Source organism: Oncorhynchus keta, chromosome 19 (genome assembly GCF_023373465.1).
Source record: "Oncorhynchus keta strain PuntledgeMale-10-30-2019 chromosome 19, Oket_V2, whole genome shotgun sequence".
Taxonomy (NCBI): domain Eukaryota; kingdom Metazoa; phylum Chordata; class Actinopteri; order Salmoniformes; family Salmonidae; genus Oncorhynchus; species Oncorhynchus keta.
In genome coordinates, this window is record NC_068439.1 from 58846137 (window position 1) to 58864179 (window position 18043).

Sequence of the window (18043 nt, forward strand, 5' to 3'; positions counted from 1 at the left end):
TTACCTCAACCATCCATTTCAGGAAACAGTCACTAAATTGTTATGGACTGAATTAAGCAGTGTTCAGAAAGCAAACTGTCTTTTCAGATTATTTTTTTGTTTCTATCATCATCACGACAGTGGCTAGGTTTCTTGTTCTTCAAGTGTAGCATTTCTCTATATATAAAGACAAATTGAACCTAATGATGCCGTTTGATGATTCAAATATTTTGTATGGTCCCACATTGGTTTGTTTGTGTGGAAGATGTTAATGTAAATTATATTGTTTTCACAAATTACTGAATTAAAAAATGAACCAACTAACTTTGTTTTTATGTGGCAAGCCTTTTGCAAAGATTTCTATAGCTTATAAACATTTTCAAAAGTGGATATGACCTCCCTTCGCCAGTCGCGATAAATAGTAATATAAATAGTAATGGCGTATTTTTGTGGGCACTAACTCTACCATGGTTCATTGAACAAAGTCTATGCAGAAATGAATGGTGTTTTTGTAGGGATAAAGACTAAAAATAAGGTCTGTGGTATACAGGAGATTTGATAAATGCTGTTCTATTAGATAATCTGCATCAGAAGCATTTATGTAATTTCAAAAACAAAGTCTTCATAAATCATAATGTTAACTGATTTCTATTCTCTCATAGAACAACACGTATAAACCTGTGTTTATCTCAGACTTTATATTCGGCGTTAATCCCAAAACCCTTTTCTTTCCCCATTCTGAACGAACTAGCGGTAACTCATTTCCGGTTTTAGCATCACAAACTGGCGAGCTCTATGCTGTATATAGTACCTATGGGCAAATATTGTCTATTATATTGACAAGATATTCGAGTGAACGTTCTAACAATGGAAATACATGTCCTCAAAGATGGAAGACAGGTGGGAGGTGACATCAGGTGGGACCATTCTAGCCAATGAGTGTGAACAACAGGCCATAGAGATAGATACAGGATTCATTTTTGTATCTGTACCTTCGCGTCTGTGACAGCATGGGCAGTGAAGCCATGCCTATTTTAAAGTAGTCAATTGTCCTCTTCATTGGCTGCTTGCTCCCAACTCATAAGAATCCCCACCCCGTTGACTACTTTAAAATGGTGGAAGCCCACAATCGCAATGTCCTTGCTAAAACGGGTTATGTCCATGTCCTCTATCCATCTCTATGGCAATAGGCACAACTCGGATATAAAGTTGTGTTTTTTAAAGTTTGCAAAATTTCACATGCGTCTACTTATATCAGTGCTTTCATAACAACATAACCATTACGAAATTTATATTCAATCAAATAAGCCTCACGAAGCAAATTAACAATTACATTTTTGTTGACCAAATTCGACACCCTCTCATTGGCGTCTACACAAAAATGTCTCACTTCATGGGCTTATTTTCTTGACAGATTTTGTTCAGAGTAAAACCTCTCGCTTCGCCTTTTCTTCTCTGAAAGAGGAGGAACGCTTCTATTTTGCTTTGTTTTGGTAGCATCTATTTTGCGAACTGTCTAAATACCTACGTCACTGAGCGAAGTGCAAACAGTATTTTTGACAGGTGAGTATGGATGAAATTCCCCCAAGTGAGAAGACAGTCAAGGGGTGTGTCTGTCACTGGGCCTCCGAAGCTAGCAAGCTAACGTTGACGTTACAAGAAATAGCTAGCTAGTTTCATGACGACAAAATCATATTATGATTTAGTAATACTGTCGGTTTAGTAACTACATATATTTTGTATGGACAGTTTTCCTATTAATTCTATAATGCACATATGTTCTCTTTAGATTAGCAAGATGGCTAATAACGTTATAGTGAAATACTGTATAGTTAGTCTTGTTGGCTAGCTAGCTAACTTTGGGCAGGGTTTGTTTTTGTTGCGCAAAACAAACAGTGAGAGGCGAGTTACCAGTGTTACAATCTCTCTGGGAAAGAGTGTAGAGACAATATCATCTTTTCAACAATATTTTTCCATAGAGAGGAACTTTGAGAGAATACAGATTTGATCCTGATGACATCCCAGTAACTGCACTTGAAACAGTAAGGAGATCATTTATTTTCCATCGTAGCAATTTTAGAAACAAGATTGTGATATATAAAAGATTCTAGCCAGCTAAATCGTCTGAAATTCAAATTTAGATATTTAGGCCTATTGCTAATTTGATATCTCATGACAGCTTTGTGATTTGAGTCTCCAGGGTGAGAAGATTATTGCTAATCCTATGAAGCTTCAATCTTGAATATCCAGATTTTGATAATAGAGTAAAATTAGACTGCAGGTTTGTTTGTCTGTCTCAAGAATTTGCCTAACTTGCTGTGTCTCCTCTCAGCATGGCGAGCTGTGGTGAGGTGGACCACTCAGTGGACTCTGTGTCCTCCTCAAAGGTAGAAGATGGAGGGGACGCCTTCACTGGTGACTCCCCCAGCTCACCTACCCCCTCGGCAAACCCTGTGCCGGAATGTGCCATCTGCCTCCAGACCTGTGTCCACCCGGTTCGCCTGCCCTGCCGCCACGTTTTCTGTTTCCTGTGCGTCAAAGGAGCCTCCTGGCACAGCAAGCGCTGCGCTCTTTGCCGACAGGAAGTACCTGAGGACTTCCTGGAGCATCCCACTCTGCTGTCCCCAGAGGAGCTGAAGGCAGCAGCCGCAGGAGGACGAGGAGGAACCGGGTCAGGGAGCGCTGGAGGAGACCATGCATGGTACTACGAGGGGAGGAACGGCTGGTGGCAGTATGACGAGAGGACCAGCCGTGAGCTGGAGGACGCTTTCGCCAAGGGCAGGAAGAGCGCTGAGATGCTGATTGCTGGCTTCCTGTACGTGGCTGACCTGGAGAACATGGTGCAGTATCGCCGCAACGAGCACGGTCGCCGCCGACGCATGAAGCGTGATGTGGTCGACATTCCCAAAAAGGGCGTGGCCGGACTCAGACTGGACCCTGACCCCACCCCGCCAGTTGTTGCCGTGGCAGCTGTTCCGGTCACAGCGGCAACAGTGGAACGGCCAAGCTCTGCTGATGGGGAGGATATGACTGGACGGTCGCAGGCGGGGGGCTTAGGGGTTGTCATCCCGGCTCCTCCAGTCAGACCCCCCACAGTCCTGGGTGCCCACCCTGCCACCTCAGTCTCCATCTCCCTTGAAGACTCTCTGTCCCAGCTCCTCATCAGCCAACCAGAGGGGGAGGAAGAGGAGAATGAAGAGGTAGCTTCAAGAATAAGCCAGGTGTACGAGTCAGCATCTGGTAGCAGTGAGGATGAGGATGGTGGTGGTGATGAAGTAGGGCGGGGGTGGGGTAGGGAGAGGGGGGGACGGGAAGTTGGGTCTCGACGGAGGCCCAGACATAGACTCCTACAGCGCCGGCTCAGAGAGGTCCAGCCTGACAGACTGCCACCTGGAGGTGGGTCCTCCAGCGGAGGCCTCAGTGTGCGCTCACGCAGCCCTGACGGTCAATGCACTGTCACTGAGGTGTGACCACAACTGGACCACTGTCTCTGCACTCAACCGGCTCAGCAAAAAACAAATTCACTCCATGCACATGGTGGTATTGAATAACCCAGTGGAAGACACCAGATCAGCCATTTGCATTACATATACAGCAACATAGACTAATCCATAATTTATAATATGTCAGCCAGTAAGATTATGCAAAATAGCACACATAATAAAACAGCCCATACTGTTCCACTCTCTGCCACTAACCATTTGAGCCTGTGTTAGTACCAAAAGGCATGGTCAGTCTTAATAGGCTATCTACAGAGAAATTGTGAAATGAGGTTTGAGGTTTGGAGATGACTTAACCTTTTAAATGTAGCATCCCATCTCTAACAGGAGGCAAAAATCTTGTTTTGTCGGTACATGGCTGTTTACTGTAATGATTGTTGTAACATCTCCATTGAGCGTACGTGAGTCAGTGTGTGTATTGAAGTGATATTCCAGATGAATATGAAAATGTTTCTTAAATGTCCAATGAAGCTGATTTTATCTCAATATCAAATTATTTCTGGGTAACATTTAAGTACCCTAAATAGCACCTTTTGTTTGGTATTTTATTACGATCCACAAGAGGTCGCTGTAAGCTTGGCCACAACAGTTCTGCAAACCCACCCCATAGATCCCCATCTTGACACAGAACTCACCAAGCCACCAATAGGAAAACATACTGTGTATTTCTTGCCTGTTTGCAGCCATTGAAACAAGTTACAAGTGAAAACACTTGTAATTACTGAATGGAAGGTATTTGAAATTACAACAAGATCACAAATATGCACAGAGGTTCTATACATCAGGGGTGGAGCATGGACATTTAATGGAAATGAGCAAGCAGAGATTGAGAATGAAAGCTTCTTTAATCTGTCAGTAGCTATGCGCACACTCAATTCAAACGTGATGCATGTCACACATATTCCTAAGTAGAAACGGTGACCTACAAAGACGGGTAGAAGTAGGAAGAAGTGATTGGAGATTTTTTATGAAGGACTTCCTCATGAAAGATGAAACAAACAAAGATGTTGAGAAAATATGCTGAAGATACTATGAAAACTGGATGGAAGATGCGTTGTACACACACCTGATCATGAGTGTTTGAGTTGTCTGAACTTTGAACCTATTATTTTGATACTCTTCTGTCAATTGTTTATTGCCATGTTTTTAAAAGTATTTTTGACTTTTAATTAATATGATTTAACTTCCATGTGTGGTCTTGTTTAACTGATGTTTTATCAAAACAATAAAGTGTTTGTCTATTATTTGACCTTAATTGAAGTCATGAGTTCGATGTTGTGGTTAACTTAACCGTAATATAACAATTTATTCGAAAGGGATAGCTAGTACTTATGCGTTATGGCTTTAGGTGATACTGTATGTTCAGTTTGCATCGTGGATCAGCATTGTGACTCAGCATCGTGACTAGACTCACAAGGTCTCGTGTACCTTTATTTGACCAGGCAGGTCAATTAAACAACAAACTCTTACAATGACTACCTGGCATGAGGCAAAAGGCCTCCTGTGGGCCAGGGGGCGGGGATTAAAAACTAAAAGTAAGACGACGGACAACACAGACTGAAGACAGTTACACTAGCAACAACACAGATACATCAGCAGGCAGACAATGGAAACAAATCACATCACGACTAGAGAGATATCACCCTACTACATGAAGGGAGACCTATGACAACAACACAAGATGGCACAATGTCGTTGTAAGCGGTCACTGTAAGCCTGGCCACAATTATACTGTAGATCCCCATCTTGAAACCAAGTTGAAACCCAGTTGAAGTCAGAAGTTTACATACACTTAGGATGGAGTCATTAAAACTCATTTTCAACTACTCCACAAATGCCTTCTTAACAAACTAGTTTTTGTCAAGTCGTTAGGACATCTACTTTATGCATGACACAAGTAAATTTTCCAACAATTGTTTACCGACAGATTATTTCACTTATAATTAATTCACTGTATCACAATTCCAGTGGGTCAGAAGTTTACATACACTAAGTTGACTGCTTTAAACAGCTTGGAAAATTCCAGAAAATGATGTCATGGCGTTAGAAGCTTCTGATAGGCTAATTGACGTCATTTGAGTCAATTGGAGGTGTACCTGTGGATGTATTTCAAGGCCTACCTTCAAACTCAGTGCCTCTTTGCTTGACATCATGGGAAATCAAAAGAAATCAGCCAAGACCTCAGAAAAACAATTGTAGACCTCCACAAGTCTGGTTCATCCTTGGGATCAATTTCCAAATACCTGAAGGTACCACGTTCATCTGTACCAATAATAGTACAAAAGTATAAACACCATGGGCCCACACAGCCGTCATACCCCTCAGGAAGGAGACACGTTCTGTCTCATAGAGATGAACGTACTTTGGTGCGACAATTGCTAATTAATCCCAGAACAACAGCAAAGGACCTTGTGAAGATGCTGGAGGAAACAGGTACAAAAGTATCTATATCCACAGTAAAACGAGTCCTATATCGACATAACCTGAAAGGCCGCTCAGCAAGGAAGAAGCCACTGCTCCAAAAATGCCATAAAAAAAGCCAGACTACGGTTTGCAACTGCATATGGGGACAAAGATTGTACTTTTTGGAGAAATGTCCTCTGGTCTGATGAAACAAAAATAGAACTGTTTGGCCATAATGACCATCGTTATGTTTGGAGGAAAAATGGGGAGGCTTGCAAACCGAAGAACACCATCCCAACCGTGAAGGACGGGGGTGGCAGCATCATGTTGTGGGTGTGCTCTGCTGCAAGAGGGACTGGTGCACTTCACAAAATAGATGGCATCATGAGGAAGTAAAATTATGTGGATATATTGAAGCAACATCTCAAGACATTAGTCAGGAAGTTAAGCTTGTCGCAAATTGGTCTTCCGAATGGACAATGACCCCTAGCATACTTCCAAAGTTGTGTCAAAATGGCTTAAGGACAACAAAGTCAAGGTAATTTGATGAAAGAAATACAAGCTGAAATAAATCATTCTCTCTACTATTATTCTGACATTTCACATTCTTAAAATAAAGTGGTGATCCTAACTGACCTAAAACAGGGAATGTTTACTAGGATTAAATGTCAGGAATTGTGAAAATGGAGTTTAAATGTATTTGGCTACGGTGTATGTAAATTTCCGACTTCAACTGTATCTTTTTACCATTTAGATATGAAAGCACTTCATGTATCTAGTCCCCCGATTTGAGTATGTTTTTCTTTTCATAAGTATTTGGACAACTTCACTTGTGGTGTAGTAGAAAGTTGAGTATTTGGTTCCATATTCCTATCACGCGATGACTACATCAAGCATGTGACCCTGCAAACTTATTGGATGCATTTGCACTTTGTTTTGGTTGTGCTTCAGATTATATTTTGCCCAATAGGATCATACCCCTCTCCCCCCAAAAATGTTCACCTCCCCTGTTTTTGGTAATGGTGGAAGGTAATATTTTGGGGGGAGTATAATCTTTGTTCTTCTGTAACATTCTCACTCTTATTCACGATTCATTCATGATTATCCATAATCATAGTAGCATCCACATGCATGTTCAGAAACATCTTCTATTCTTATTTACAATAAAAGTGACAATACATTTTTCACCATTCAGTCCCTATTGTGCAAAACATAATCCGAAAGTGATTTCATTTCTAAATGGTAAAACAGATGTGTATAAAATACCCTAAAAGGTGATATTCTGTATTAAACATTTGATCTCAAATCCAAAATGCTGGAGTACAGAGACACATTTACACATTTTAGCTTCACTGTTGAAATAAATACAAACGGGAGTGTAAATGGAATATCAGGGGTGTTAATTATGGTAACTGGGAGATACATATAGAAATGCCACACCTTTGGGTCGTGTTGTGGCAATGTGAAAGATACATAGGGAGAGAAAAATAGGTGAAGAGAGAGCGATGATAGAGAGGCAGAAAGAGGGAGGTGGCTGGAGGGGAAGGGGGTGAGAGAAGGAGACAGTAAGATGACAGAGTGAGAAAGAGAGTGTTGAGAGACAGGGAGAAGAGAGGGAGGGGTGGAGAGTAGAGGTAGAGCAACAGCAGGATATAATAAGAAAACAAGAGAGATCAATGGGTGGGGGAGAGGAAGGGATGGAAAAAGAGGGAGGGAGGATGGAAGTAGAGAGGGATGATGAAAGAGTCCTGGGTGAGAGAGTTCATTTTGGGATTGTATGTACACAAGACCAGACATAGCCCTGAAACATGTAGAAATGACATGCTTGAAATGCTTTATAAAAGGTCCCATTTTTCCCGGACCCTAGTTTACAAAATACATTTAGCAAAGCGCCTCTTTTCTACTGCTCTAGTCTAGACCACCACGCAAATGCGATTATATTATATGCATGCAAGATGATTTCCCGGGAACCTCAGAGCTCCCCAGGTCACCCCCCTCTCGCGCTCACCTTTTATCCTGACACCTCACGATTTACAAATTCAGCACTGAGGACAAGACATTTATGAGCATAGGATGGTGATCATAGCTGCGGAGTGACATAGTGTATGATAGTTATTCATGTCTGGAGTGGCACCGCTTTTACAGTGTGATGCCTATGGAGAGGTATTAATGGTGTGAAGCCGATGATGGTTACAGTAGAATGAGGTCATGCTGGCTCCAGTTGGGGCGAGACTACAGACACCTCTGTGAATCTGACTGCATCCATGTCTGTCCTACCACTGGAAATAGGCTACCAACAACCACACACACACATGCACGTACACACACGTGCACACACACATGTACTAATGGATGCACACACACGTACACAAACGTACAAAACCAGACTCTTACCTAATGGAAATGTGTTTTTAATAGATGGAGTAGATAAATCGACTAGAATAGAATGGATTAGTTCATACATGTATTAATGTATCAACACGTCATAACTCACATCATAAGTAGCATACAGCCCCTCGGCATTAAACAAGAAATAACAACCCCATCCCGAACAAAAACAAGGTCACAAATAATAATTGACAGGCAAACAATTGTGCCCTCTGAACTCCTGGGTGGGAGACAGACAGACGGGAGGGATCCAAATATTCATGGAGGATTGAGTGTTGTATCCTGGTTTATTTTGTGCAAAGAGAGGGGGGATATTACAGGGTGTAGACTAGACAGGTCATTGGAGAGTTATGTGTACATACATAACTGTTGTCTCCCCTCTGTCCGTATATATTGGGGTGGCAGGTAGCCTAGTGGTTAGAGAGGTTGCAAGAACGAATCCCCGAGCTGACACGGTAAAAATCTGTAGTTCTGCCCCTGAACAGGCAGTTAACCCACTGTTCCTAGGCTGTCATTGGAAAATAAGAATTTGTTCTTAACTGACTTGCCTAGTTAAATAAAGGGGGAAAAATAAATATATATATAAATACACACACTACCGTTCAAAAGTTTGGGGTCACTTAGAAATGTCTTTGATTTTGAAAGAAAAGCACATTTGTTGTTGTCACGCCCTGGTCGAAGTATTTTGTGTTTTTCTTCATTTATTTGGTCAGGCAAGGGTGTGACATGGGGTTTTGTATGTGGTGTGTAGCTTAGTGGGGTTGTAGCTTAGTGGGGTGTTCTAGGAAAGTCTATGGCTGTCTGAAGTGGTTCTCAATCAGAGGCAGGTGGTTATCGTTGTCTCTGATTGGGAACCATATTTAGGCAGCCATATTCTTTGGTTGTATTGTGGGTGATTGTCCTTAGTGTCCTGATGTCCATGTTCGGTGTTAGTTTACACAAGTATAGGCTGTATTCGGTTTTCGTTACGTTTATTGTTTTGTAGTGTTTGTGTTTATTCATCTTTACGTTTGTTTCAATAAACATGGATCGCAATCGACACGCTGCAGTTTGGTCCGACTCTCCTTCACCCTATGAAAACCGTGACAGTTGTCCATTCAAATAACATCAAATTGAGCAGAAATACAATGTAGACATTGTTAATGTTGTAAATGACTGTTGTAGTTGGAATCCCATGATCAGCAACCATCACTCCTGTGTTCCAATGGCACGTTGTGTTAGCTAATCCAAGTTTATTATTTTAAAAGTCTAATTGATCATTAGAAAACCCTTTTGCAATTATGTTAGCACAGCTGAAAACTGTTGTGCTGATTAAAGAAGCTAATCAAACTGGCCTTCTTTACACAGCGTTGTACAAGATCTTCAGTTTCTTGGTAATTTCTCGCAGCCTTCATTTCTCAGAACAAGAATAGGCTGATGAGATTCAGATGAAAGTACTTTGTTTCTGGCCATTTTGAGCCTGTAATCGAACATACAAATGCTGATGCTCCAGATACTCAACTAGTCTATAGAAGGCCAGTTTTATTGCTTCTTTAATCAGAACAACAGTTTTCAGCTGTGCTAACATAATTGCAAAAGGGTTCTCTAATGATCAATTAGCCTTTTAAAATGATAAACTTGGATTAGCTGTCACGACTTCCGCCGAAGTCGGTCCATCTCTTTGTTCGGGCAGCGTTCGGCGGTCGATGTCACTGGCCTTCTAGCCATCGCCGATCCACTTTTCATTTTCCATTTGTTTTGTCTTTGTTTTACACACCTGGTTTCAATTCCCCAATTACGTGTTCATTATTTAACCCTCTGTTTTCCCCATGGGTTTTGTGCGTGATTGTTTTATGTATGTTCGGTCCTTTATTGTGGGCTCGGTATTACGACATGTTATTGGAATATTTGAGTAACGTTACTTGTGTTACTCATCTCTGCTGTCCTGCGCCTGACTCCTCTGCACCAGCTACACCCAGACCACTACATTAGCTAACATAACGTGCCATTGGAACACAGGAGTGATGGTTGCTGATAATGGGCCTCTGTACGCCTATGTAGATATTCCATAAAAAAATAGGCCATTTCCAACTACAATAGTCATTTACAACATTAACAATGTCTACACCTGTCAGGCTGTGGGTAACTGGTGCATGGAATCAGGCACAGGAGAGCAGAGATGTGTACAAGCTCATTTATTCCATGAACAGCACCAGTATAAAACAAATACTGAAGGTGCGTGAAATACCGGTCACTAGTAAATAATGGGGTAATAATGAACCCGGCAAACAATACCCGAACAAGGAGAGGGACTGATTTCGGCGGAGGTCGTGACTACACTGTGTTTCTGATCAATTTGATGTTATTTTAATGGACAAAAAAGGACATTTTCTTTCAAAAACAAGGTCATTTCTAAGTGACCCCAAACTTTTGAACGGTAGTATATATATATACACAGACAGAGGGGAGACAACAGTTATGTATGTACACATAACTCTCCAATGACCTGTCTAGTCTACACCCTGTAATATCCCCCCTCTCTCTGCACAAAATAAACCAGGATACAACACTCAATCCTCCATGAATAGTTGGATCCCTCCCGTCTGTCTGTCTCCCACCCAGGAGTTCAGAGGGCACAATTGTTTGTCTGTCAATTATTATTTGTGACCTTGTTTTTGTTCGGGATGGGGTTGTTATTTCTTGTTTAATGCCGAGGGGCTGTATGCTGCTTATGATGTGAGTTATGACGTGTTGATACATTAATACATGTATGAACTAATCCATTCTATTCTAGTCGATTTATCTACTCCATCTATTAAAAACACATTTCCATTAGGTAAGAGTCTGGTTTTGTACGTTTGTGTACGTGTGTGTGCATCCATTAGTACATGTGTGTGTGCACGTGTGTGTACGTGCATGTGTGTGTGTGGTTGTTGGTAGCCTATTTCCAGTGGTAGGACAGACATGGATGCAGTCAGATTCACAGAGGTGTCTGTAGTCTCGCCCCAACTGGAGCCAGCATGACCTCATTCTACTGTAACCATCATCGGCTTCACACCATTAATACCTCTCCATAGGCATCACACTGTAAAAGCGGTGCCACTCCAGACATGAATAACTATCATACACTATGTCACTCCGCAGCTATGATCACCATCCATAAATGTCTTGTCCTCAGTGCTTAATTTGTAAATCGGAGGTGCCAGAATAAAAAGTGAGAGCGAGAGGGGGGTGACCTGGGGAGCTCTGAGGTACCGGCGTCGTGCCAAAAAGCTCCCCCCGTGGCAGAACCCCCCCCACCCCCTTCGCTTGAACGCGCACCCACTGAATTCTTCATTGCTGCGACTTGCTAGTTGTGATTTCTGATCACGTTAGGTTGCATTTCATTAAATTGTTAATGTTGGTTTGATCGCGGGGAAGGCACGAGTAATGTCTGCAGTTTTCAGTTTGGCTATTTGTTTCAAGTGTATTAGTCTACAAATAAATCTCTTTGCCAATATTCGTCGTCTCTCCCATGTAGAGGTCGACTGATGAATCGGAATGGCGATTAATTAGGGCCGATTTCAAGCTTTCATAACAATCGTAAATTGGTATTTTTGGACACCGATTTGGCCGTTTTTTTTTTTACACCTTTATTTAACTAGGGAAGTCAGTTAAGAACAAATTCTTATTTACAATTACGGCCTAGGAACGGTGGGTTAACTGCCTTGTTCAGGGGCAGAACGACAGATTTTTACCTTGTCAGCTCGGGGATTCAATCTTGCAACCTTACGGTTAACTAGTCCAATGCTCTAACCACCTGCTTTACATTGCACTCCATGAGGAGACTGCCTGTTACGCGAATGCAGTAAGAAGCCAAGGTAAGTTGCTAGCTAGCATTAAACTTATCTTATAAAAAACAATCAATCAATTAATCAATCATAATCATTAGTTAACTACACATGGTTGATGATATTACTATTTTATCTAGCATGTCCTGCATTGCATATCATCGATGCGGTGGCACCTAACCATAACCTTAAAATCAATACACAAGTATATATTTTTAAACCTGCATATTTGGTTAATATTGCTTGCTAACATGAATTTCTTTTAACTTGGAAAAATGGTGTCACTTCTCTTGCAACAGAGTCAGTGTATATGCAGCAGTTTGGGCCGCCTGGCTCGTTGCGAACTGTGTGAAGAATATTTCTTCCAAACAAAGACAGCCAACTTCGCCAAACGGGGGATGATTTAACAAAAGCGTGTTTGCGAAAAAAAACTCAATCGTTGCACGACTGTACCTAATCATAAACATCAATGCCTTTCTTAAAATCAATACACAGAAGTGTATATTTTTAAACCTGCATATTTTGCTAAAAGAAATCCAGGTTAGCAGGCAATATTAACCAGGTGAAATTGTGTCACTTCTCTTGCGTTCATTGCACGCAGAGTCAGGGTCTCTGCAACAGTTTGGGCTGTCTGGCTCCTGAAAAACTGATAGAGACATACCCCAGCGACTTACAGCTGTAATCGCAGCAAAAGGTGGCGCTACAAAGTATTAACTTAAGGGGGCTGAATAATTTTGCACGCCCAATTTTTCAGTTTTTGATTTGTTAAAAAAGTTTGAAATATCCAATAAATGTCGTTCCACTTCACGATTGTGTCCCACTTGTTGTTGATTCTTCACAAAAAAATACAGTTTTATATCTTTATGTTTGAAGCCTGAAATGTGGCAAAAGGTCGCAAAGTTCAAGGGGGCCGAATACTTTCGCAAGGCACTGTATATGAAATACAAATGGTATAGAGAGAAATAGTCCTATAATTCCTATAATACCTACAACCTAACACTTCTTACCTGGGAATAGAAGGGCGGGGGGGATTTCGGCAAGGCTACTTTCTTGCCTGCTGAAATGTTTTATTTATCAGGGCCATTACAACAAAATATTGCAGTTTTGAAACTGCAGTTAAAGTGCAGTAACTGCAGTCAACTATCATATTTTGGACGCAGTAATTGCAAGGATAACTGCAGTTGAACTGCAGTTATACTGCACTCTACCTGCCTGCAGTTACACTGCAAAATTACTGCACAACAATACAGTGTTATTTTGGACACAGTATTTGCAGCACACTACAGTTATACTGCAGTTATACTGCACTCTGACTGCAATCTTTTTTTCATGAAGGGGGGTGCTGCAGCACCACCAGCACGCTTCCCATGGCTATGCTTCTATAAGGAAATAAATGAAGAAGTACAACCCTGGAGAGATTGTACTTGCAGGCTCATGTCTAGCAGAGCAGAGAGAGGGAAATAGATCATGGAAAGTGAATCTCATTCTGGTTCTGTGAGAGATACAGTCACACTTCTCTCTAGCACCACAGCAACTGCCACAAGTTGTTCTTTAGGCTACAATGTTGCGCAAATGATAAACCCGGGCTGGCCCAACCCAAATCAATTCTTAGAATATCAGGAGCGACTGAAAATCTACGTTTTCACATTAGGCTACGTTTTTTTTTAGGGGGCAGGAGAATTATAGAGGTGGCAACTCAAATCAAATCAAATGTTATTGGTCACATACATGTGTTTAGCAGATGCTATTGCGGGTGTAGCGAAATGCTTGCGTTTCTCGCTCCGACAGTACAGTAATATCTAACAAGTAATATCTAACCATTTCGAATTACGAATTTATATTGTAAACAGTTGTTTTATGCCACTAGAGGTACCGGATCCTGGAAAATAGGTCCCAGAACAAAACAGTCCAAAACTGAGAGGTGCCGGATCCAATGCAGGATAAGGCTTAAATGAAGCACTGCGTTGTCGTATGGCACAGTTATGTTACGATGGAGCCTTCTAGTAAAGCTATTTACTACTTCTAGGAATCGTACCTTATATCATTATTTCTAGTTTCTCTCCACCGTGAATGTTACATAAACCGAGGCACTGCAGCAGTGGTAACATGTAAGCATCGACTGAGGGAAAAGGAAGATTGGATTTATAGATTAGAGTGTGCGATTGAGTGTGCACTTGAGTAGGACAGAAATAGATGGAGCGATTCAGATATGAAGGAAAAGAGAATGATAGAAGAGAGGAGAGAGAGAAAGTGTGAGGGAGAAAAAGTGTATCCGCTGTTAGGCCTCCTGCTGGTTGTAGGGGTGTCATCTCCCTACGTGGTAAAGCTTGGACGGGGCCAGTGTCCCTTTAGCTTGAAGCATGCAGACGGACAGGGTCAGATTCACACCCTGCAGCTCAGCCTGGTCTCATAGACCAGATGTAACATAGTAAATAAGGTTTTCCGATTTTTTTGTTTTAATAAATGTGCAAAGATTTAGACAAACCTGTTTTCAATTTGTCATTATGGGGTATTGTGTGTAGATTTCTGAGTAAATTGTTTTATTTAATACATTTTATAATAAGGCTGTGATGTAACAAAATGTGGAAAAAGTCAAGGGGTCTGAATACTTTCAGAAAACTCTGTATAATACTTTTTACCAAAACTTAACATATTGTTAGCTTGTAATTCATAAGATATCATCTGAAATGGATGATGGACATCCACAAATTAATACATATTACACGAAACGTAAGATATCATACTAAATGGAGTGTCTCACATTTACATGAATAATAATACGAATTTCACTGAGAACAGGTTGTGCAGCTCTCCTCAGAATCCTCCAGGTCCGGAGGCCAACCGGACTCAACTTGTCTGAAAACAATCCCCCATAACTCATATTATTAATAGTATACGTGTATTGTATCTAACTTCAAACCACCTACGAACGTGGTTTAACAATGAATCAAATGGCCACCGGACTATTACTATTGACCCCCCCCCCCACCAGTACCGGTACCCCCATATATAGCCTCATTATTGTTATGTTATTGTATTACTTTTTATTATTTTTTTTACTTTAGTTTATTTGGTAAATATTTTCTTAACTATTTCTTGAACTGCACTGTTGGTTAATGGCTTGTAAGTAAGTATTTCACGGTAAGGTCTACACTTGTTGTATTCGGCGCATGTGACAAATAAAGTTTGATTTGATTCGGGATGCATATCAAAGTGAGGCCCTATATTAATGTATTTTAACAAACCTGTACGGCCAATACAACTAACACATCGTTTTTTAAACTAGTTTGAACAGTCCAGGATGATAATTTCCCAAGAAATAATCAAGTTGTCATTTATTTGGATGAACATAGTGCGCGCACCAACCCGTCGCACACAGGCGCCTCTCAGAACGGACTGACCCAGCATGCAGTGATGTGCAGTTCACCAAAACACAGTAAAGGCTGGTCACCAGAAAAACCAGCTCTAGTCACCAGCATATCAGTATATGCTGGTGACCAGCATGACCAGCCTATGCTGGTCTAGTCTCTCGAGCCAGACGGCTTACTTCCGAAATCTTTGAATGCTCCAGGGTTACGATGCTCCAAGGGCGGAGATATCCGAGACTAATGCTGGTCTATGCTGTTTTTTCAGCAGTGCTGACACTACTGATGTTTTAAACATGCTACAACTCTCCCATTCACATGTGAACACACACACACACACACACACACACACACACACACACACACACACACACACACACACACACACACACACACACACACACACACACACACACACACACACACACACACACACACACACACACACACACACACACACACACACGTTTAAGTGGCAGTTAAATATATATTTCTAGGCTGTCACAGTAGAGGACTGACACATACTGTTGTCACCACAGGCCTCCTGCAGAGGTCCTACAGTATGAGTGAGGAAAGAGAGGTAGGGATGGTGGGAGGGAGAAAGACAGAGAGAGTATAGGAGAGGGGACAGAAAGAGGGAGTGTAACGGATGTGAAACGGCTAGCTTAGTTAGCTGTGTGCGCTAAATAGCGTTTCAATCGGTTACGTCACTTGCTCTGAGACCTTGAAGTAGTATTTCCCCTTGCTCTGCAAGAGCCGCGGCTTTTGTGGAGCGATGGGTAACGATGCTTCGAGGGTGACTGTTGTCGATGTGCGCAGAACGTCCCTGGTTCGCGCCCGGGTATGGGCGAGGGGACGGTTTAAAAATTAGACTGTTACAGGAGGAAGAGCAGCGAGGGAAGAGAGGACAGAGCTGGAGCGCGAGTTACACTCAGACACTACCAGCACCTTCATTGTCACCTCTGTTCCCCTGGGGCCTATCAATGATGTGTCAAAACCATAGCCAACTCAATGGTTTAATAATGCCTCTTGGGAGGATCTAGGTTTGTCCTGCAATGTCCTTCAGAAAAGTTGGGGAGGTCTCAAATTTTGACGTGCTGGTTTAACACAGATGCGTCAACCAATTAAAAATGAATAACAACATTTATCCCACCTTCTATATCCCCACTTGACCACACCCCTGCAGTGGCAAATGTGTTGTATGCGTTTTGGTTTGAAACCGGCCAAGGAGTGTGATCAAGAAATCTGCTCAGATTGGATAGTTCCTCTTTTGACTTCGAGGAACAGAACAGGTGAATCTGTGTGTGCTCCTATTTTATTACTCTTCCCAAAACAGCCACAGCCACACCGACACACACACATGTTCCAACTTCAAATAGAACTCAGGAGGGAAAGGACAGAAACAAGGTATATATATATATATATATATATATATATATACACACAATGTATAATGAATCATTAGGAACTTTAATGCCAACCTCTAGTGTACAAAGACATTAGCATGTCAAGTGTTTGGCTATGGCCTACAGTATGTGAGTGTAGATTGATGCTGTGTGTGTGTGTGTGTGAGTGAGTCATGTGCATACATGTGTGCACACTCTTGCACTAACTCTTTGGCAGGGTTATGTAAAATGCTTTAATGATGGGGTGTAATCTGTGCCCCGGGGTTACTTTGTGATAACTAGGGTGCTCACGACCTGTGGTGACGTCAATGGAACCATGGCTACCGTTCAGCTGTCTGTGCTCGTAGGCCTTTACTGTTCTGTTCCCCTCTGGGTTGGTCATGTGTCCTCTCTATGCCCCACCTGCTCCTCCTCACAAATACCCAGCAGGGAACACGGTGTGCCCTCAGCCTGCCTGTCTCTGTCCTTCATTATGCCATGGGCCAGGGAAGAGGGAGAGGCATACATACACTATATACAGTGCATTTGGAAAGTATTCAGACCCCTTGACTTTTTTTTGCATTTTATTACATTACAGCCTTATTCTAAAATTGATTAAATTGTCCCCCCCCCCCCTAATCTATCTACACACAATACCCCATAATGACAAAGTCAAACCAGATTTTTAGACATTTTTACACATTTATTGAAAATAAAATACCTTATTTAAATAAGTATTCAGACCCTTTGCTATGAGACTCGAAAGTGCTCAGGTGCATCCTGTTTCCATTGATCATACTCAAGATATTTCTACAACTTGATTGGAGTCCACCTGTGGTAAATTCAATTGATTGGACATGACTTGGAAAGGCACATACCTGTCTATATAAGGTCCCACAGTTGACACTGCATGTCAGAGCAAAAACTAAGCCATGAGGTTGAAGGAATTGTCCGTAGTGCTCCGAGACAGAACTGTGTTGAGGCACAGATCTGGGGAAGGGTACCATAAAATGTCTGCATCATTGAAAGTCCCCAAGAACACAGTGGCCTCCATCATTCTTAAATGGAAGAAGTTTGGAACCACCAAGACTCTTCCTAGAGCTGGCCGCCCTGCCAAACTGAGCAATCGGCAGAGAAGGGCCTTGGTCAGGGAGGTGACCAAGAACCCAATGGTCACTCTGACAGAGCTCCAGAGTTCCTCTGTGGAGATGGGA

General features: G+C 41.9%; 1 protein-coding gene across 2 annotated transcripts; it reads left to right on the forward strand.

The window, feature by feature from the left end:
- Positions 1-1220: 1220 nt before the first annotated feature.
- On the forward strand, positions 1221-4734 carry LOC118398561 (E3 ubiquitin-protein ligase rnf146-like). Of its 2 annotated transcripts, XM_035794039.2 has the most exons (3): positions 1221-1542; positions 1959-2021; positions 2312-4734. In XM_035794039.2, exon 3 carries the CDS (start codon positions 2313-2315, stop codon positions 3447-3449), a length of 1137 nt encoding a protein of 378 aa, XP_035649932.1. In that variant the 5' UTR covers positions 1221-1542; positions 1959-2021; position 2312; the 3' UTR covers positions 3450-4734. The 2 variants fall into 2 exon arrangements, with proteins under 2 accessions (XP_035649932.1, XP_052326827.1); XM_052470867.1 differs by lacking the exon at positions 1221-1542 and having other exon boundaries at positions 1555-2021.
- Positions 4735-18043: the final 13309 nt, after the last annotated feature.